We start from the raw sequence: 21528 nt of genomic DNA on the forward strand, positions 1-21528 counted from the left end.
GCAGAGTGACGAGGGAAGTCAGGAAGCCACTGGCATGGCTGGTGAGGCTGGGGCGGCCGCAGAACCTGTGGAGCCTCAGCAGTGCTGCAGCGGGAGCAGGATCTGGGGGTAGAAGAGTAAGGTACTGAGGGGCTGTAGGCCTGGGCACAGGGAGCCACGGCCAGCAGCGCCTTGGGCAGGGTGCAGAGCCTGCGCTTATCATGGGCTGGGGGACACAGAAGGCAGCCCCAGGTGTTCTTCTCCAAGGCAGTCTCACCAAAATAGTCGTCCCTCTCAGCACCCACCATAGCTGCAGGAACTAGAAGGCTACACGCGACTTCACCAACTTCTGCTCAGCTCTTGTCTGCAGTAACCCTCTGGGAGGAGCCCTGACCTTTGTGGGAAGGGTGCAAGATGCTGCAGGGCAGAGCGCCATCGGAGGCTGCAGGGAAAGAGGCACAGCTGGCTGCCGAGCATCTCAGTGCCACCCTTTTCCCAGGGTGGTGGGGACAAAGAGCCAGCCCCACTCCCGGCTCTGTCCATCCCAGTGGAGGCAGAAATGGGCAGACCTTTTGCCCTCTGGCAAGCAAAGCCCTTCTGCAGCACGGTGGAGACTTTGGTGTGGAAATGGCTTCCAAGGAGCAGAGGGACAGCTTCTGCATGCAGCTAGGATGATGACATGGATGAACTGTTCTTTAAGGAACTATGCGATGCCTCAGAATCTGCAGCCCTAGTCCTTATCAGGGTGAATTCATATGGCTAAAGCTCAATTTGAGTTGAAGCTTGACAGAAGTGTTGGGGGAAATAAAACTGAGTTTTATAAAATATCTAAACAGCAAAAGTAGAACGGGAGAAAACAGTGGTCCTTTACTTGATGGGGATGGTCTCCTCACAAACAGGGGCATGTTTAATGCTTTTTTTGCCTTTGTCTTCAACACTGACAATGGGCTCTGGAACCCCAGTTGCCCTGAGCTGGAGGACCGTGAGAGCAGGAATGATAAACTCCCAGCAAATGCTGAATTAGCATGCGATTTGCTCCTGCAAGTGGAGACTATAGGGCCTGATGGGATTCATCCCAGAGTACTAAGAAAACTGTCTGATGTCATCATGAAATCCTGTCCTGGTTTCAATTAGGATAGAGTTAATTTTCCTCCTTGTAGCTGGTAGAATGCTATGTTTTGGCTTGGGATGAGAAGAGTGCTGATAACATGCTGATGTTTTAATTGTTGCAGAGCAGTGCTTACACCAAGCCAAGGACTTTTCAGCTTCTTGCTCTGTCCTGCCAGCGGGCAGGCTGGGGGACCTATAAATGTCCCCAGTGCAGTATAGCCTTGCAAAGAATTCAGTCTACTTAGCCCATCTCAGGACTCACCGGGGACAACCCCCTTATCCGTGCTCTGACTGCGGGGAAGCCTTCTCTGAAAGCTCGGCGTTCAACCAACATTGGAAAAAGCACTTGGTAGGGAAACCCTATCAGTGCCCTGACTGCAGGATGGGCTTCAGTGTTCCCTCAGCCCTCCTCCTCCACCAGAAAAGCCATGTGGAGCCTAACTTTTACTGTTCTTCCCAAACAACCCTCTGAAGATTACATCTGTGAATTGAGGAGGACCAGGCATGCAGCTGGTGGTCATGGCACAGCTTCTCATAGCGCTTACGGAATGTGGTGGTCAGTCAGTCCCTGGCCCTGGGACGGCTTTGGGGATGGTGGGAGCCCAGTGGGATGTAGGATAATTGGCTGAGAGGATGGTAGGACAGCAGTGGGTGGAGGGTTTTGAGGTTTGGGGTTGGTGAGAGCCCAGTGGAATGGAGGATGATGGGGTTTTGGAGATGAAGAGACCCCACTGGGGTGAAGGTGGATGGGGTTTGTGGTGGTGGATCCCCACTGGAGTGGAGGACAATGGGGTTTTGTGATGGTGGGACCCTGCTGGGATTAAAGAGGATGGGGTGTGAGGATGGTGGGATCTCAGTGGGATGAAGGATGATGGGATTTGGGGATGGTGAGACCCCACGTGCATGAAGATGGATGGTGGGTGTGGAGACCACTCAGCTTGGCATTGAGAACCAGCTGGAGGAGAGCATCTGTGTCTCCTCATTGTGTAGCTGGGTTCAAAACCTATTCTTAGCTTCTCACCTTCATATAGTTAAACCTTCGAAGAGGCCAAGGGAGTCCTGCAGCCACGGAGGCTCCATCTCACTGAGGTTCGGTCTGTTTGGATCACCTGCTTCTATCGGATTCAGTGTCTTCCGAACGCATTTCCTTCCCCTGTTTCTGCACTGTGTCTGCTCCTGATTTTAATGCTGCGATGTTTAAAACACACCGCAATGAATTTGGCTCGAGAATGTCAGCTTGTTTGCCTGCTTGCTTTTAAACAAGGTGCAAAAAGTGGCACTGGTTTTCTGGGAGTGCAGGATTGTTACTGATTGCTGAGGGTTGGTGAAGCTGGGGTGGCCCCATGGCTCCTGCAAGCCCATCTCTGGCTGAACCCTGCCCTGAGCAGTGGAAAATAAAACAGCCACGGGAACAACTTGGGTGGTGGAAGGGAAATACGGGACATGGAGGTGGCTTGAAAGGAACTGACGGACAGCTTTAAGGTTGACGCAACCTGCTGCCTCTTCTTGGAGGACTTCAAAAAGCTGGTGATGCCCCCCCTGCAGGCAGAACCTCAACCGAGCCTGTGTGATGGGAGGATGGAAGCTCTTGATGATCCCCTTGTCCCAGCTGGGTCATTACCCTGTCTAGCTCAGGGCAGGGCAATGACCCAGCTGGGACAAGGGGGTGCCAGTGAACAGATGGAGAACAAAGGGGCAGTTGGCGCTTTGGTTCCTCCTGGCTCTGACTCCCAGGACCAACACCAAGGAGAGGTCTGCTGCAAGACGCCTTCCCAGGCAGCAAAGCCTCAGGACACAAAGCAACCAAGAAATGCCACTGCCAGACTCCATCTTCCTGTACAAAACTTTATTTGACACAGTTCTGCTGCTGCTGGGCCTTGATGTGCTCCAGAGGAGGGAACAAAGAGCCCCCACAGGCTGCTCATGCTCAGCACCAGGCACACAGCAAGGATCAACCCCAACCTAGGAGGCAAAGGTGGCCTGCAATGGCTGGCAGCACACAGTGACCACATCCCTTGCCCTGGGGTCTGCAAGCAGTGCAAGCAGAGGGGAGAGGAGCGTGGAGAGCTGCTGCAGCCCCTGTGCTGCCCGCTGGGGCTCAGAGGCAGGGTGAGAGCCGTGGGTGCCAGCAGGGCTTGTGCCCCAGCACAGGAGTCGCGTGTAGGGCAGAGCCCAGGGGCTGCAAGGGGCCTGGCCCCTGCTTGCAGCATCCCAGCCCTCCTCCAGCAGCAGGGAGGAACACAGGGCAGCCCCTGGCCCCACTGCCCCTCATTCCTGTGCTGCTCCTGCAGGACCAAGGAGAGGTGATGCAGGAGTGGCTGGAGGAGGGCAGGAGCTCCCCAGGGCTGGAGACAGTGTCTGGGGGGTGCTGTCTCTCAGGCACAGCTGAATTCCCTGTGTCCTTAGGCAGAACCAGGGGTGGATGCTCTCCCCATTGAAGGAGGTTTCTGTGAAAGTGAAGATCTGAACCCCATTGTCAGCGTTGATGAAAGACACCTGCTGCTGGGTACAGTCCAGACAGACCCAGATCCTTGTGGGGACAGGGGACAGGGACAAGGGAGTGCGAGGAGATGTGAGAGACTCCAGCTTTCCCTTATAGTACTCCACAGCCCAGATCCCTTCTTCAGGGCTCATGCGGATCCATTTCTTCTTCTCCACAGATGCCCTGGCCACCCCCACAGCCCATCCTGAATTCTTTAGCCGCTTTCCTTCCACCTCCACCAACCAGCAGTTCCTCCCCTCTCTGAACTCCTCACGGCCCAGCACGCACCACCAATAGTTAAATCTCTTTGGTGTGTCAGGCACCTGCTGCCATTCACTTTCCCGTCTCACACTGCTCTTGTCCTGAGACACAACAAGATCAGGATAAGCCGTGTGTGGATCCAGGGTCACCTTCACTGCAGGGACAGAAGGAGCCAGGCCATCAGGGGCAGAGCTCAGCCCTGGGCAGGCTTTCCCCAGCTCAGGGCCAGGAGGTGCCCCACGGGGCAGGAGATGGGGCACCTCTTGGCTCCTGAAGATGCCCAAGCAAGGGCAGGAGAAACACCGCACAGGGCAACCCAATGCACACCTACCTCTATTATGAGGCATGAGAGACCTTCTCCATGCTGGAAGGAGAGGGGAGAGCTGTTCACAGCCCATGGCTGGTGCCCAGTGGGTGTGGGCAGGGTGAGGGGCCAGCCCTGGGCTGCTCTGTCCCAGCTGCCCACCCTCCCCTTACATTGCCCTGGCATAGCCATGGGTCGAAGCACCAGGACACTCACCCAGCTCTGCAGCTTGTTTCTCTGAAAAGGAAAGTGAAAGTAATGCATGATCAGAGGGGAGAGTTGCTAAGCCCATGTTAGACCCTGAACACATCCCATGACTGGGATAATAGAGCCTTGTTCCAAGGTGGGGCCAAAAACATAGTGGTCCAGCTATGAACAATGCTCTTAGTGTAACTGTAAAAACAGACACTTGAGCATCTTATATCTCAGTGGCACCGTAGACATTACCCACATGAAGAAAGGATTGTTGGAGGATGTTCCGTTCCTGTCCCAGAAGCATCAGTGCAGAGCAGGGCAGCCCCGCAGCTCGCTCCCCGTCCCCACCTTGATCCCCGTTCCTTTCAGCCATCCCAGCCGTGTCCCGTGCCCAGGGCAGCCCTAGCCCCAGCACTCCCTGCTCCCCTGTGAGGGGTCAGCCCTGGGCTGCTCTGTCCCAGCTGCCCACCCTCCTCTGAACCTCGTCTTGGAGATGTCAGAGTCCAAGCTCTGTGACACTCACCCAGCTCTGCAGCTTGTTCCGCTGGAAAAGGAAGAGAAAAGCAAGGCATGATGAGAGGGGGAGCTGCTCAGCCCATGGCTGCTGCCATGGAAAGGTGCCAAGTCTTTGGGTTTATTAAGATAGTCTTACCCATCCTTGCATCTTTTCTCACTGGAAAATGAAAGCAAAAGCAATGCATGATCAGAGAGGATTGCTTCTAATTCCATGACTAATTCCATGGCTAGACCCCAAAACTCTTTGCCCTGGTGAATGAGCACAGACAGTCTTGCTCTCAGACTGGGAGGGACCAGGCTAAAAGGGAGCAAGACCCAGCTTTGAGCAAGGCTTGTGCACATGGAGCAGTAAGGACAGACACTTGTGCAGCTCTCTGCAATGTGCCGTGAAAAGGCAAGTGGAAGTGAATGGGGATGGGTGGAGGACGTCCCTGTCCAGAAGCATCAGTGCAGAGCGGGGCAGCCCCGCAGCTCGCTCCCAGTCCCCACGTTGATCCCTGTTCTTTTCAGCCATCCCGGCCGTGTCCCATGCCCAGGGCAGCCCCAGCCCCAGCACTCCCCGCTCCCCTGTGAGGGTCCAGCCCTGGGCTGCTCTGTCCCAGCTGCCCACCCTTCCCTGCACATCGCCTTCGTGTTGCCCTGGGGCTCAAGGACAGGGGCACTCACCCAGCTCTGCAGCTTGTTCCTCTGAAAAGGAAAATAAGAGCAATGCATTGATGAGAGGAATCGGGTTCTTATCACGTGGCTGCTACAAAGAAATGACCCGAGTTCCTTCAGTCCTTGGGGGAGGTGGCAGGGAAAGAGAGACTCACCCAGTCTTTCAGCTTTTTCTTCTGGAAAAGCATAAGGAATACATGATCAGAGGGAAAAACTTCTCATCCCATGTCTATACCACAAATTCTTTCAGTTCATGGATGGACACTCACCTATCTCTGCAGCTTGTTGCACTGGAAAAGAAAGAGAAAAGCAATGTACGGTCAGAGGGGAATATGCCCATGGAAAGACACCAAATGAATTCTCCTTGGGGAAGGAGACTTACCCAGCTTTGCATCCTTTTTGGCTGATATAGAAAAGCAAAAGGAATGAATGGTCAGAGTGGAGAGACTTTCACCACATTGCTAATTCCATGGGTAGACCCCAATTATTTTTGCTCTTGAGCATGTGCACAGACCAAGTTCCTCCCAGACTTGTAGTAACCAGACTAACAAAGACTGAGGCCTATCTTCTTGCAAGACTTGTAGCATTAAGGACAGACACTTGTGCAGCTCTCTGCACCATGGCACCAAAACACAAGGGGAAGTGAATGGGGATGGGTGGAGGACGTCCCTGTCGCAGAAGCATCAGTGCAGAGTGGGGCAGCCCCGCAGCTCGCTCCCCGTCCCCGCCTTGATCCCCGTTCCTTTCAGCCATCCCGGCCGTGACCTGTGCCCAGGGCAGCCCCAGCCCCAGCACTCCCCACTCCCACCCCAGGCTCCAGCTGCTCCTCCAGGACCCCTGAGCACCAGCACACAAGCCCCCAGAGCCCACCCAGACCAGGCCCTCCCACAGGGACACCACCAGTTCCCAGGGGCTGGGGGCAGGGACTGCAAGGACTCACCCAGCTCTCGGCTCTGTGCCGCTGAAAAGCAAAGGCGGAGGAAGAGGTGGTGAGCAGAGCAGCTTGGTTGCTGGGTGGGAACATGTGCAGGGGGGCTGCGCCTTGCCACCAGCCCCACGCTGCAGCCATGCTCCCTGGCCTCCCACCCAAGGCCCCTTGCTGCAGACCCAGGGGGGTCCCTGCAGAACACCTCCATCTGCTCCATCCCTGCGCTGCCAGCTTACCTTGCTTTCGAAAGAGATAAACACCGAGGCCAATGGACACAGCCAAAAGCACGAGGACCAGAGCCAGAGCCACCTTCCAGGGCTGGGCGTTGTGGAAGAAGGGAGCTGAGAAAAGGCAAAAGGAAAAGGGCTGTGTTTCAATGCCTGGGATTAGAAAAGGAAGACCCAGACTTCTCCTGGGTTGGGACAAGTGCAGGGGCCAGGAACACCTCACCCTGGCTGTGCCATTTGTACCTGCAATGTGCAGGGATGATTCCTGTTCCTGCTGGAGGTGGCTGCTCCTGACCACACAGGACATCGTGCTCCCGGTCACAATGACGGCACTTTCGATTTCAAAGAGCCCCTCCTGGTCCTGGGAATGTGTCTGGGAGACCGAGGGCAGGTGCTGCCCACGAGCATCCCTCCACAGCAGCTGCGGCAGCGGGTACCAGCCGGCCGATCGACACAGCACCCGGACGCCTCCGGCCTCGTAGCCCCCCAGGGAGAGGTGGGGGTCAGCGCCTGTGGCTGGGGGAAGAGCTTGTGTCTGGTGCTTGACTTGGGGAGGGATTGAGTTCCAAGGCAAAGACCCCATCTGCTCCCATGCCAGACACAGCCCAGAGCAATCATGGTCCATGGGACTCTTTGCACTGGGTGCTCAAAGGAGCCACCATCATCCTAAAGTATCCTGGCTTGTGCAGGACCCAGATAGCAGGGCTGCACAAAGCCAGTGACTCCAAATCATGCAGAAAACCCAGGTGTCAAGCTTCAGCACATCCAGGCAGTGTCTCTGCACCACGCCGTGCTGGTTCAAGAAGACCATGAGACTTCTTGACGAAGTCTCAGGTCTCCCCCAGCACAGAAAGCAAAAGTAAAGCAGATGTCCGGCTGCTCAGAGGACTCTGTGATTCCCCCTGTGTGCTGTTTGGTCCCATTGCTGACACAGCTGATGGTGCTGCTCAGCAGCCTGTGCCCAGTGCCCTCACAATATTATGATTACTTTCTTCAAAGACACCAGTGAAAACTGACAAAACTCTCCAGGGAGCTCTCTCCCCAAATATTACCTCCACATCCATGGGCATGCTCCATGTTGTGAAACAGCTGAAACATTCAAAGGACACGTAAACTCTGCCCTGGAACCACCACCCTAGCCACTAACCTGACACCTCCAGCTCCACAATGGCTTCAGCATAAGCATGACCATCTCTCACAGTGCAGACGTACAGGCCATCATCAGAGGGTCTCAGCCCCGTGATTCGCAAGTCCAGGATTCCAGCAGAGAGACCATCTCTGGACAACTCTGTCCTCCCGGCATATGCCCCCATCTGCTCCCCGTACAGGTCCTCTCCATTGCGGTAGTGGTGCACTGTCTCAGAGAACTCATCCCGGATCCACCTGACCTCCAAGGTGCGAGCATCGCGTTGAGGGGACAAGTGGCAGGGCAGCACGACATCCTGCCCCATGGTAGCAGTGACAGGGTGTCCTGGTCCCTCCACTCTGAGCTGGGCTGGGCAATGGAGAAGGGCACAGAGAGGAGGTGAGATTTTGCCATCGTAAGTGTAGGGGTAGTGAGTGACAAAGGGCGAGCTGTGCGTAAGTTGGTGCGTGCTGCATCCCCCGTGTCCCATGGGAAACCACCAGAGAAACAGGAGAGGGAGAGGGAGGATGTGCAGGAGAAGGAGGTATGCTGGGAGTGGGAGCCCTCTCTGCAGCATTTGGGCAGGAGAAGAAGAGCCAGAAAGGGCAGCCAAGGTAGCACCCGTATTGTGGGAAAGAAGCAAAAAGAAAGGAAACCAATGGGGGCTGAGGTATGGGCTCTGGTACCCACTACTCCACAGCTCCTCCCGTGTCCTGCAGCAGCACGTCTGCCAGGCCCAGGGGGGAGAGCCCCCAGCAGCCCCGCAGGATCCTACCTGAGCCCAGCCGGAGGAGAAGCAGAGTGACGAGGGAAGTCAGGAGGCCCCTGGCATGGCCGGTGAGGCTGGGGTGGCCGCAGCCCCAGGGGAGCCCCATCTGAGAAAGAGGTCCCCCAGGAGGCAGGAGGCCCCCCAGGTGTTTTTCTCCAAGCCAAGATAGATTTCCTTCTCAGCACTCAGCAGAGCTGCAGAAAGTACAAGGCTACGCCCAACTTTCCCAACCTTTGCCCAGTTCCTGGCTGCAATAACCCTCCGGAGCAGCTCTGCCCCTAGGGGAATGTCTGGGGAGCTCTGCAGGGCTGGCATCACCATCCCATTGCAGCTGGGTGCCCAGTCCACTGCCTTTAGCAAGCACGATTTGCTTGTCCCCAGCAGGGGCCTCTCCAGACCTCTGAGGAAAGTCACTGGCTAAGGTCGTTCATCTCCATGCATGCAAGGAGGAATCAAACTGTGAGCAATGGGAAAATGTGGAGAGATGGCAGTGAAGAGCTGAGCAGGATCGGAGGCTGCAGGGAATGGGGCACAGCTGGGTGCCGAGCCCAGAGCTGCCACCCTTTGCCCAGGGTGCTGAAGGCAAAGTGCCAGTGCCTCTCCTGGCTCCAGTAAAGCAGCCGTGGCATAAGGTTTGCTCAGATGGGCAGGGACCTTCTTCATGATCTTAGGTGGATAAGGAAATTTCTTGTTTGCTGGAGGCGAGGTCAGTCAATATGGAAGGACTACAGAGGTACTGTTTGCTTTTGTAGGGACAAAATTCATATGGCCAAAGCTCAATTTGAGTTGAATCTGGACAGTGCTGTGAGGGGCAATAAAATGCTTTTTTTTTTTTTTTTTTTCCTTAAACTATCTTAACAGCAAAAGTAGGATGAGAGAAAGCATTGGTCTGTTACTTGATGGGGATGGTCAGACAGGGTCATTCACAGAGATGTTTATTGCTTTCTTTGCCTTTGCCTTCAACATCACTGGGCTGTGGGACCCCAAGTGCCCTGAGCTGGAGAACAGTGATTGCAGGAACAATAAAGTCCCAACAACCCCAAATTTGTGTGGGATTTGCTGCTCCAGATGAATGCATACAAGACTATAGGGCCTGATGGGATTCATCCCAGAGTACTAAGAGAACTGGCTGAAGGCATACATCTTCCCCTCTAGGCCCTTCACCGTCTCTGTGGCCCTTCTCTGGACACTCTCCAATAGTTTCATGTCCTTCTTGTACTCTGGTGCCCAGAACTGCACACAGTATTCGAGGTGAGGCTGCACAGTGTATAGTAGAGCAGGGCAATCACTACCCTTGACTGACTAGCAATGCTGTGCTCGATGCACCCCAGGATATGGTTGGCCCTCCTGGCTATCAGGGCACACTGCTGGCTCATGTTCATCTTGCTGTCAACCACCACCCCCAGATCCCTCTCTGCAGGGCTGCTTTCCAGCATCTCATCCCCCAGTCTCCACGTATAGCCAGGGTTGCCCCATCCCAGGTGCAGTACCTGGCACTTGCCTCTGTTAAACTTCATGCAGCTGGTGATTGCCCAGCTTTCCAATCTGTCCAGATCTCCCTGCAAGGCCTCTCCACCCTCAGCCGAGTGCACAACTCCTCCCAAGGGATGCCGTCCTTCCCAAACTGATCCTACATGTGCTTCCCACAGGCAGCAGCTCTCCAGCAACTGCCCCAGTGTGGGTCTGTAGTATGGGGTACATCTGTCAGGAGCAAACTGTTGCAATCTGGGTCGTGCATGCATGACAGCTTCCCCCAGACCTCCTGATCCTGTGTGGGCTTCTCTCCACGGGCTGTGGCTCTGGCCTGGGGCCTGCTCCTGTGGGGACTCTCCATGGGCTGCAGCCTCCACCAAGTCCCTTCCACCTCCTGCACCGGGGGCTCCTCCATGGGCTGCGGTGTGGAGATCTGCTGCACCTGTACTCCCGCTCCATCCACTAACCGCCCCAGTCCCCTAACGTCCCGTTTGATAGCCTTCAGGCTTCTCTCTTCAATGTCAGCACTGCCAGCCTGGACTATCAAAAGAGGATAGCAGTCCTGAGGCGTGGAGTCGACTTCCTCACCCTAGGCATCCTCCTGGCTACACTTTCTACCTCTTCCTCAGCTCCCGGTCCCTCAAGCTCCAGGGCCTCAAACCTGTTGTGGAAGGGCACCTGGGAAGGTGGGGCTTGTATGGGGTGGCATCGCCTGCGATGTCGAGCAGGGACCTGTCTCCATTCCTCCTCAACTCCTAGGTCTCCTGCCTCTGCCCGACAGCGACAGGGGAGGGGGTCCACCCCCATTTGGGGTGTCTCACTCCTGTTGCTCTCCTTCAGGCCCCGCACGGAGTTCCCCACCACTCTATCTCCTGCTCACACTCCCTGATAGCCCTCAACCTCTCCACCTCCTCCTTGAGTTCTGCCACCACGCGGACCGGGTCATCCACCTGCTCTCACCTCATGCACACACAGTCTCTCTGCCTCCTGCAGATGGCAGCAAGAGGCTCAGACGCTCCCTGCATCCAGAGACCTGAACTGGTGCATTTTTGAGCGGGCGGTCAGTCTGGGTGTGCACAGACTTGCTAGAGAGAGCACTGTGCCTGGTGGAGACCATTGGAGCCTAGCTAGAGATAGACCACAGTTAGAGGAGTTGTTTGTATGGGCGTGGGGGGGGGGAACACTCTGCCCTCCCTGCTTGCCCTGCCTGCACGAATTACCTGCCACTCCCTTCTGATCCACCATGCCCTGTTTGCCCACCCCGGTCGCTGTGTTCCTGGTCGTTGTGATCCCCGGGGGCAACTTTTGAAAGGCCGAGGAGGGGGCCCTGCTGGTTCTGCCAACACCTCGTCAGCCTCCGTGGTGAGGGCTGCTGGGTACTGGTGGCTCCCTAAAGTGGACCCGATGCCAGAAAAACATAGCCCTGCCTGTGGGATCCCCTGCTCCACTGCAGAAAGAGTCTGCCCTGGAGTTGATTGCCTCAGCAAGATTTTGCACCGGGCATTGCATGGGGATGTTGTACAGGGGTGTTGTAGAGCATGTTGCAAGGAGATGTTGCACCGGGCATTGCATGGGGCTGTTGCAGAGCACACTGCGTGACGACGTGACAGGGGGATGTTGCACGCAGCACTGCACAGTGCATTGCATTGCCCTTTGCAAGGGGATGTTGCACAGAGCAATGCCTCTTGCAGGGTGTGGCACGGGGGAATTGCACAGGGCATCGCATGAGGATGTCGCATGAGACAACGCATGGGACAATGCCTAGAGCTTTGCACGGGAGTGTTGCATGGGAGTGTTGCACGGAACATTGCGTGGGGACGTTGCACAGGGCAGGGAAATGGGCTCGCCCACCACTGACCCCATCCCCACCCCTGCTCCAGCACAGCCCCAAGTCCGCATCATCCCCGCAGAGACAGAATCACACAGAATCACAGAATTTCTAGGTTGGAAGAGACCTCAAGATCATCGAGTCCAACCTCTGACCTAACGCTAACAGTCCCCACTAAACCATATCCCTAAGCTCCACATCTAAACATCTTTTAAAGACTTCCAGGGATGATGACTCCACCACTTCCCTGGGCAGCCTGTTCCAATGCCTCACAACCCTTTCGGTAAAGAAGTTCTTCCTAACATCCAGCCTAAAACTCCCCTGGTGCAACTTAAGCCCATTCCCCCTTGCCCTGTCACCAGGCACGTGGGAGAACAGGCCAACCCCCACCTCTCTACAGACTCCTTTAAGGTATCTGTAAAGAGCAATAAGGTCACCCCTGAGCCTCCTTTTCTCCAGGCTGAACAAGCCCAGCTCCCTCAGCCGCTCCTCGTAGGACTTGTTCTCCAGGCCCCTCACCAGCTTCGTTGCCCTTCTCTGGACCTGCTCAAGCACCTCGATGTCCTTCTTGTAGCGAGGGGCCCAAAACTGAACACAGTACTCGAGGTGCGGCCTCACCAGAGCCGAGTACAGGGGGACGATCACCTCCCTAGCCCTGCTGGTAACACGGTTTCTTATGCAAGCCAGGATGCTGTTGGCCTTTTTGGCCACCTGACGGGGAACGCCCGTGTGCCCCTCTGCCTCAGCTGCCACATCTGGGGCTTCTACCCCCCCGAGGTGACCGTCATCTGGCTGCACAATGGGAACATCCTGCAGCCCGACGACTACATCCCCATAACCACCATCCCCAATGGCAACTGGAGCTACCAGACGCAGGTGTCCCTGCTGGTGGCCCCGGTGGCAGGCGACACCTACACGTGCTCGGTGCAGCACGTCAGCCTGCAGGAGCCTCTCCTGGAGGACTGGAGTGAGTGGAGAGGCGCAGGACCGCAGCTGGAGGCCGGCGGTCTTGGCTCCTTGCTGCCACTCACCCGGCCGTGTCCCCACAGGTCCCGGACTGATGCCGGAGGTGACCATACTGGTGGCGGTGGCCACCGTGCTGATGGTGCTGGGACTTGGCTTATTTCTCGCCGGCATCTACTGCTTCAGGGCCAGGCCTCCCGCCCCGGGTGAGTGGCCGCGGAGAGCCGGGGCGGTGGTCAAGGGTGACAAGGACTCTGCTCACTCCTCTTCTTCCCCTCACAGGTTACACTCCCCTCCCTGGAGACAACTACCCCGCAGGTAACGCTGTCCCCATCCCCGTCCCCATCGGCAAGGGATGAATCATCCCATCTCTCCCCCTGTGTGTCCACCCCTTCCCCAGGCAGCATCTGAGGACCCCCAGACAGACACCTCCTGGCACCGGTGGCTCCTGGTTGGCCCCATCTCAGACCCAATGATGTGGTGCTGACAATAAAGATGCTCCACAAGCCCCGCTAGGGGTCTCTGCAGAGTTCTGGGCACAGGGCAGAGGCTCACACACTCCTACGGTGTCTCACCAAGAGGAGCGGGTGTGTGGGGGCCATGGCATGGGACCCCAAACGGCCAAGCGTGCCCTGGGGTGCCTCAGGCACAGCACTGCTGGCCGGCCGAGGGAAGGGATCGTCCCGCTCTACTCAGCCTGCTGCGGCCTCACCTCGAGCACTGCGTGCAGCTGTGGGCACCGCAGCAGACGAAGGGCGTGAAACTGTGCAAGAGCCTCCAAGGGAGGGCTACGAGGATGGCGAAGGCTCTGCAGGGCAAGGCATGTGAGGAGCGGCTGAAGGTGCTTGGCTTGTTGAGACCAGAGCAGAGGAGACACAGGGGAGGCCTCATGGTGGCCCACGGCTTCCTGATGAGGGGAGCGGAGGGGCAGGCGCTGGTCTCTGCTCTCTGGGGCCAGAGACAGAGCCAGAGAAAATGGCATGGAGCTGCTTCAGGGGAGGCTCAGGCCAGCTGTTCAGAAACTATTTATTTCCTGAGAGGGTGCTCAGACGCTGGAACAGGCTCCCAAGGGACGTAGCCATGTCCCTGAGCCTGCTGCAGCTGAAGCAGTGTTTGCAGAAGGCTGTTTGAGAGAGGGTCTGATTTTTGGGTTGGCCACTGTGGAGTCTTGAGATGGACTCGATGGTCCCGTTGGGTCCCTACCAACTTGGGCTATTCTGTCATTCTGTGATCTTGGGCTTTAGGCTGAGGAGACCTGCTCCCTCTGCTTGAAGGACTTCCAAGAGATGCCCCAGTGTGGGGACAGCCTCTGCAGAGCCTGTGTGACGGGAGGCTGCAAACCCTTTGGGTGCCCCCCTGGGCAGCACAATGACCCAGATGGGACAAGGGGGTCCGAGGCTCCAGCTGGGGAAATGGGAGCAGCTGGAATTTAAATTGCTCCTGGCTCTGACTCCCAGGACCAACACCAAGGACAGGTCTGCTGCCAGACGCCTTCCCAGGCAGCAAAGCCTCAGCACACAAAGCACCCAAGAAATGCCACTGCCAGACTCCATCTTCCTGTGCAAAGCTTTATTTGCCACAGTCCTGCTGCTGCTGTGCCTTGATGTGCTCCAGAGGAGGGAACAAAGAGCCCCCACAGGCTGCTCATGCTCAGCACCAGGCACAGAGCAAGGATCAACCCCAACCTAGGAGGCAAAGGTAGCCTGCAATGGCCATCAGAATATGGTGACCACGTCCCTTGCCTTGGGGTCTGCAAGCAGTGCAAGCAGAGGGGAGAGGAGTGTGGAGAGCTGCTGCAGCCCCTGTGCTGCCCGCTGGGGCTCAGAGGCAGGGTGAGAGCCGTGGGTGCCAGCAGGGCTTGTGCCCCAGCAGAGGAGCCGCGTGCAGGGCAGAGCCCAGAGGCTGCAAGGGGCCTGGCCCCTGCTTGCAGCATCCCAGCCCTCCTCCAGCAGCAGGGAGGAACACAGGGCAGCCCCTGTCCCCACTGCCCCTCATTCCTGTGTTGTTCCTGCATGACCAACAAGAGGTGTTCAAGGAATATCTGGAGAAGGGCAGGAGGTCCCCAGGGCTGGGGACAGGGTTTACAGGGTGCTGTCCCTCAGGCACAGCTGAACTCCCCGTTTCTTCATCATGAACCAGGGGCGGATGCTCTCCCCATTGAGGGAGACTGCTGTGAAAGTGAAGATCTCGACCCCATTGTCAGCATTGATAAAAGACACCTGCTGCTGGTTACAGTCCAGACAGACCCAGATTCTTGTGGGGGCAGGGGACAGGGGCAAGTCAGTGGGAGGAGATGTGAGAGACTTGAAATGTTCATAATAGTACTCCACAGCCCAGATCCCTGCTGTAGGGCTCATGTTGATCTTTCCCTTCCTCTCCACAGAAGCCCTGGACACCCCCACAGCCCACCAAGAATACTTTAGCTGATCCCCCTCCACCTCCACCAACCAGCAGTGCGTCCCCTCTCTGAACTCCTCACGGCCCAGCACACAGCAACTATCGTCAAATCTCTCTGGTGTGTCAGGAACCTGAGGTGGTATGTCTTCCCATCTCACACTGCTGTTGTCCTGAGACACAACAAGCACGGGATGAGCCGTGTGTGGATCCAGGGTCACCTTCACTGCAGGGACAGAAGGAGCCAGGTTGTCAGGGGCAGAGCTCAGCCCTGGGCAGGCTTTCCCCAGCTCGAGGCCAGGAGCTGCCCCACGGGGCAGGAGATGGGGCACCTCTTGGCTCCTGACCATGCCCCAGCAAGGGCAGGAGAAGCACCGCACAGGGCAACCCAATGCACACCTACCTCTATTATGAGGCATCAGACACCTTCTCCATGCTGGAAGGAGAGGGGAGAGCTGGTCACAGCCATGGCTGGTGCCCAGTGGGTGTGGGCAGGGTGAGGGGCCAGCCCTGGGCTGCTCTGTCCCAGCTGCCCACCCTTCCCTGCACATAGCCTTGGAGATGTCATACAGCCCAAGCACGGGGACACTCACCCAGCTCTGCAGCTTGTTCCGCTAGAAAAGGAAGAGAAAAGCAAGGCATGATGTGAGGGGAGTTGCTCAGTCCATGGCTGCTGCCATGGAAAGGTGCCAAGTCTTTGGGTTTATTAAGGTAGTCTTACCCATCCTTGCATCTTTTCTCACTGGAAAAGGAAAGCAAAAGCAATGCATGATCAGAGAGGAGTGCTTCAAATTCCATGACTAATTCCATGGCTAGACCCCAAAGTTCTTTGCCCTGGTGAATGGGCACAGACAGTCTTTCTCTCGGACTGGGAGGGACCAGACTAACAGGGAGCAAGACCCAGCTTTGAGCAAGGCTTGAACATGTGGAGCATTAAGGACAGACACTTGTGCAGCTCTCTGCACCGTGCCACCAAAACAAATGTGGAACTGAATGGGGACGGGTGGAGGACATCCCTGTCCCAGAAGTGTCACTGCAGAGCAGGGAAGACCCACAGCTCGCTCCCCATCCCCACCTTGATCCCCGTTCCTTTCAGCCATCCTGGCCGTATCCCGTGCCCAGGGCAGCCCCAACCCCAGCACTCCCCACTCCCCTGTGAGGGTCCAGCCCTGGGCTGCTCTGTCCCAGCTGCCCACCCTCCCCTCCACATCACCTTGGTGTTGCCTTGGGGCTCAAGAACAGGGACACTCACCCAGCTCTGCAGCTTGTTTCTCTGAAAAGAAAAAAGAAAATCAATGTGTGACCAGAAGGAAGAGCTTCTCAGCCCATGGCTAGACTTTGAATACATCTCATGAGTGGGAAATGACCAAGTTGCACCCAGATTGTGAGAGACCTGACTAACAGTCAGCCAGAACCAGCTTTGAGCAAGGCTCGTGCACGTGGAGCATTAAGGACAGATACTTGTGCAGCTCTCAGCACTGTGCCACCAAAACACAAGTGGAAGTGAATGGGGATGGGTGGAGGACGTCCCACTCCCAGAAGTGTCAGTGCAGAGCGGGGCAGCCCCGCAGCTCACACGTGGGTGCAGAGTGGTGGGTGTGGGCAGGGTGAGGGGCCAGCCCTGGGCTGCTCTGTCCCAGCTGCCCACCCTCCTCTGAACCTCGTCTTGGAGATGTCAGAGTCCAAGCTCTGTGACACTCACTCAGCTCTTCAGCTTGTTCCTCTGGAAAAGGAAGAGAAAAGCAAGGCATGATGAGAGGGGGAGCTGCTCAGCCCATGGCTGCTGCCATGGAAAGGTGCCAAGTCTTTGGGTTTATTAAGGTAGTCTTACCCATACTTGCATCTTTTCTCACTGGAAAAGGAAAGCAAAAGCAATGCATGATCAGAGAGGAGTGCTTCAAATTCCATGACTAATTCCATGGCTAGACCCCAAAGTTCTTTGCCCTGGTGAATGGGCACAGACAGTCTTGCTCTCGGACTGGGAGGGACCAGACTAACAGGGAGCAAGACCCAGCTTTGAGCAAGGCTTGAGCACGTGGAGCAGTAAGGACAGACACTTGTGCAGCTCTCTGCACCGTGCCACCAAAACACAAGGGGAAGTGAATGGAGGCGGGTGGAGGACGTCCCTGTCCAGAAGTGTCAGTGCGGAGTGGGGCAGCCCCTCAGCTCGCTCCCCGTCCCCACCTTGATCCCCGTTCTTTTCAGACATCCCAGCTGTGTCCCGTGCCCAGGTTAGCCCCAGCCCCAGCACTCCCCACTCCCCTGTCAGGGTGAGGGGCCAGGCCTGGGCTGCTCTGTCCCAGCTGCCCACCCTCCCCTGCACATTGCCTTGGTGCTGCCCTGGGGTCCAAGCATGGGGACACTCACCCAGCTCTGCAGCTTGTTCCTCTGAAAAGGAAAGAAAGTAATACATGATCAGAGGGGAGTGTTGCTCAGCCCATGGTAGATCGTGAACACATCCCATGACTGGCAAAATACTGCCTTGTTCCGAGGTGAGACCAAGAAAATAGTCATTGTGGCCCAGCTTTGCTTAATGGTCTTCTAGGTGGAACCGTAAGGACAGACACTTGTGCAGCTCTCTGCACCGTGCCCAAGCTCAGGGACACTCACCCACTTTGGCAGCCAGTTCCGCTGGAAAAGAAAGAGAAAAGCAGTGCATGAGGAGGAAGGAGAGATTCTCGTCAAATGGCTGCTGCAAAGCAAAGGACGTCGATTCCTTCCGATTAGGTGGGAGACTCACCCAGTCTTGCATCTTTTTCCCCTGGGAAAGAAAAGCATAAGGAATCCATGATCAGAGGGAAAAATGATCATCCCATGTCCGGACCCCAAATTCTTTGGGTTTGGGGATGGACACTCACCGATCTCTGCAGGTAGTTCCTCTGTAAAAGAAAAAGAAAGACAAAAGTAATGCACGTTCATAGGGGCAGCTTCTTATCCCAAGGCTACTCCTCTGGGAAGACACCAAATGCTTTCTCTTTGGGGAAGGAGACTTACCCAGCCTTGCGTCTCTGTTCACTGGAAAAGGAAAACAAAAGCATGAGTGATCAGAGGTTACAGCTTTTCATCTCAGGGCTGATCCCATTGGAAGACCACGAAGGGTTTAAAGTGGGAAATGACCAACTTCCACCCAGACTGGGAGGGACCAGTCTAACAGGGAGCAAGACCCAGCTTTGAGCAAGGCTTTTGCACGTGGAGCAGTAAGGACAGACACTTGTGCAGCTCTCTGCACCATGCCACCAAAAGACAATGGGAAGTGATTGCACATGGGTGGAGGACGTCCCTGTCCCAGAAGCATCAGTACAGAGTGGGGCAGCCCCGCAGCTCGCTCCCCATTTCCACCTTGATCCCTGTTCCTTTCAGCCATCCCGGCCGTGTCCCGTGCCCAGGGCAGCCCCAGCCCCAGCACTCCCCACTCCCACCCCAGGCTCCAGCTGCTCCTCCAGCACCCCCGAGCCACCAGCACACAAGCCCCCAGAGCCCACCCAGACCAGGCCCTCCCGCACAGACACCACTTCCCCAGGGACTGCAAGGACTCACCCAGCTCTTGTATCCGAGCCGCTGAAAAGCAAAGGTGCAGGAACAGGTGGTGAGCAAAGCAGCTTGGTTGCTGGGTGGGAACATGTGGAGGGGGGCTGCGCCTTGCCACCAGCCCCATGCTGCAGCCATGCTCCCTGGCCTCCCACCCAATGCCCCTTGCCTTCTCCCCTGCCTTCCTTGCCCAAGGCAGAGGCCCAAGAAGATCCTAAGGCCTTTGGCATCCCCAGGAGAACATTCCCTTCCTCCTCCTATGCACCTCCCTGTTCCAGGGCTCAGCCCCGCTCCAGACCCAGGGGGGTCCCTGCAGAACACCTCCCTCCGCTCCATCCCTGCGCTGCCAGCTTACCTTGCTTTCGATAGAGATAAACTCCGAGGCCAATGGACACAGCCAAAAGCACGAGGACCAGAGCCAGAGCCACCATCCAGGGCTGGGCGTTGTGGAAGAAGGCAGCTGAGAAAAGGCACCAGGAAAAGGGCTGTGTTTCCATGCCCATGGATGGAAGAGCAAGACCCAGACTTCTCCTGGGTCGGGACAAGTGCAGGGGCCAGGAACACCTCACCCTGGCTGTGCCATTTGTACCTGCGATGTGCAGGGAAAATTTCCTCTCCTGCTGGAGGCGGCTGCTCCTGACCATGCAGGACAAGGGCCCCTCCACACTCCCGGTCACGATGACAGCGCCTTCGATTTCAAAGAGCCCCTCCTGGTCCTGGGAATGTGTCGGGGGGTCCGAGGGCAGGTGCTGCCCGCGAGCATCCCTCCAGAGCATTTGCGGCAGCGGGTACCAGCCGGCCGATCGACACAGCACCCGGACGCCTCCGGCCTCGTAGCCCCCCAGGGAGAGGTGGGGGTCAACGCCTGTGGCTGGGGGAAGAGCGCATGGCTGGGACTTGACTTGGGGAGGGATTGAGTTCGAAGGCAAAGACCCCGTCTGCTCCCAAGACAGACAGAGCTTAGCACAGCTACAGCACCAGCGCCTCTTGTTCCAGGTCCTCCGTGCACCCACCCTCACCCCAATCCAACCTGGCTGCTGCTAGAAACAGAAAGAAGGGCTGCACAATGTCAGTGACCCCATATTGTCCATAAAACCCAGGTGCAGAGATCCAGCTCCTCCAGGCAGCATCTCTGCACCATGCCATGCTTGTTCAAGAAGCCCCAATACTTCCTGACAAATTCTCAGGTCTCCCCCAGCACAGAAAGCAAAAGTAAACCAGGCGCCCATCTGCTCAGAGGACTCTGCAGTTCTCCCTGTGTGCTGTTTGGTCCCATTGCTGACACAGCTGAAGGTGCTGCTCAGCAGCCTGTGCCCAGTGCCCTCACAATATTATGATTCTTGTCTTCAAGGACACCAGTGAAAACTGACAAAACTCTCCAGGGAGCTCTCTCCCCAAACATTACCTCCACATCCATGGGCATGCCTCATGCTGTGAAACAGCTGAAACATTCAAAGGGCACGTAAACTCTGCTCTGGAAGCACCACCCCAGCCACTAACCTGACACCTCCAGCTCCACAATGGCTTCATCATAAGCATGAGCATCTCTCACAGTGCAGACATACTGGCCATCATCAGAGGGTCTCAGCCCCGTGATTCGCAATTCCAGCCTTCCAGCAGAGAGACCATCTCTGAGCAACTCTGTCCTCCCGGCATATGCCTCCATCTGCTCCCCGTACAGGTCCTCTCCATTGCGGTAGTGGTGCACTGTCTCAGAGTTATTGTCCCGGATCCACCTGACCTCCAAGCTGCGAGCATTGCGTTGAGGGGACAAGTGGCAGGGCAGCACGACATCCTTCCCCACGGTGGCAGTGAGAGGGTGTCCTGGTCCCACCACTCTGAGCTGGGCTGGTGTGAGAAACAATGTTGTGTTTTTGCAGCAGAGAATTATTTTTCTGTATTCCAAGGTAATTTTGTAGTCATAATAACGAGAAATGCTAAGTAGATAAGTGGACCGTAGAAGGCCTCACTGTTCCAGAATAAGGTAGAAGCTTGAGGAAAACAAGATGAGCAGTGTGAGAACAGGAAAGCAAAGATCACAAGTTCTCAAAACATAAGAAAGGAGAAATTAAAGGGTTGAAAAAAAAAATTTACATATACGGTATAGAGGAGTGTCGAGTAGCTTGTGAACCTGTAGTACTCAGCCAATGAGGAAAAAGGGGAGGTGATCAGGTGTCAGGTAATAGGGAATAAAAGGTTAGGATTTTGCTCTCCTGATTGACAGGATCCCCGCCATTGCAATCACAAATAAAATAGCTTCAGAGAAGATTCTGTCTGAGGAAAATTATTTGAGATGTTTCTCACACTGGGCAATAGAGAAGGGCACGGGGAGGAGGTAAGATTTTGCCATTGTAAATTTAGGGGCAGTGAGTGACAAAGGGCGTGAGTTGGTGTGTGAGTTGGTGCGTGCTGTGTCCCCTGGGTGCCATGGGAAACCACCGAGGAAACAGGAGAGGGAGAGAGAGAGAACGTGCAGGAGAAGGAGGTGTGCTGGGAGTGGGAGCCCTCTGTGCTGAATTCGGGTGGGGGAAGGAGACACAGAAAGGGCAGGCAAGGCAGTGCCTGTGTTGTCTGAAAGAACAAAAGTGAAAGTGAAACTCAGCGCGGGCGAGCTGTAGGCTCGGGTCCCCCCTTTCCCACAGCCGCTCCCCTGTCCCGCTGCAGCAAGTCTGCATGCACAGGGGGGAGAGCCCCCAGCAGCCCCGCAGGATCCTACCTGAGCCCAGCTGGAGGAGGAGCAGAGTGATGAGGGAAGTCAGGAGGCCCCTGGCATGGCCATTGAGGCTGG

The 21528-nt window shown here is 56.3% G+C and overlaps 3 protein-coding genes across 3 annotated transcripts; 1 reads left to right on the plus strand and 2 right to left on the minus strand.

Annotated features, from left to right (window-relative positions):
- Window positions 1-6440: 6440 nt before the first annotated feature.
- On the minus strand, window positions 6441-8144 carry LOC309889249 (butyrophilin subfamily 3 member A2-like; the record flags this gene model as incomplete). Its single annotated transcript, XM_082782010.1, has 4 exons — window positions 7807-8144; window positions 6903-7175; window positions 6669-6773; window positions 6441-6514 (listed from the first exon to the last, which is right to left on the minus strand). The coding sequence occupies exons 1-4, from the start codon at window positions 8108-8110 to the stop codon at window positions 6441-6443; spliced, it is 756 nt and encodes a 251-aa protein (XP_082638136.1). The 5' UTR covers window positions 8111-8144.
- Window positions 8145-8161: 17 nt separating this feature from the next.
- On the plus strand, window positions 8162-13229 carry LOC309889250 (HLA class II histocompatibility antigen, DM beta chain-like; the record flags this gene model as incomplete). The annotated part of the gene is made up of 5 exons (XM_082782011.1): window positions 8162-8184; window positions 12539-12822; window positions 12905-13024; window positions 13101-13136; window positions 13219-13229. The coding sequence occupies 5 exons, from the start codon at window positions 8162-8164 to the stop codon at window positions 13227-13229; spliced, it is 474 nt and encodes a 157-aa protein (XP_082638137.1).
- A 1088-nt stretch (window positions 13230-14317) lies between these two features.
- LOC309889165 (butyrophilin subfamily 1 member A1-like) lies at window positions 14318-20704 on the minus strand. Its single transcript, XM_082781914.1, has 16 exons — window positions 20241-20704; window positions 19330-19611; window positions 19096-19200; window positions 18750-18770; window positions 18207-18227; window positions 18071-18091; window positions 17953-17973; window positions 17823-17843; window positions 17580-17600; window positions 17044-17064; window positions 16915-16935; window positions 16465-16485; window positions 15934-15954; window positions 15806-15826; window positions 15616-15648; window positions 14318-15438 (listed from the first exon to the last, which is right to left on the minus strand). Exons 1-16 carry the CDS (start codon window positions 20404-20406, stop codon window positions 14900-14902), a joined length of 1356 nt encoding a protein of 451 aa, XP_082638040.1. The 5' UTR covers window positions 20407-20704; the 3' UTR covers window positions 14318-14899.
- Between the last annotated feature and the right edge of the window lie 824 nt (window positions 20705-21528).

The sequence above is a fragment of the Aythya marila genome (genome assembly GCF_965140915.1).
Source record: "Aythya marila genome assembly, chromosome: 33".
In the NCBI taxonomy this organism is placed as follows: Eukaryota; Metazoa; Chordata; class Aves; order Anseriformes; family Anatidae; genus Aythya; species Aythya marila.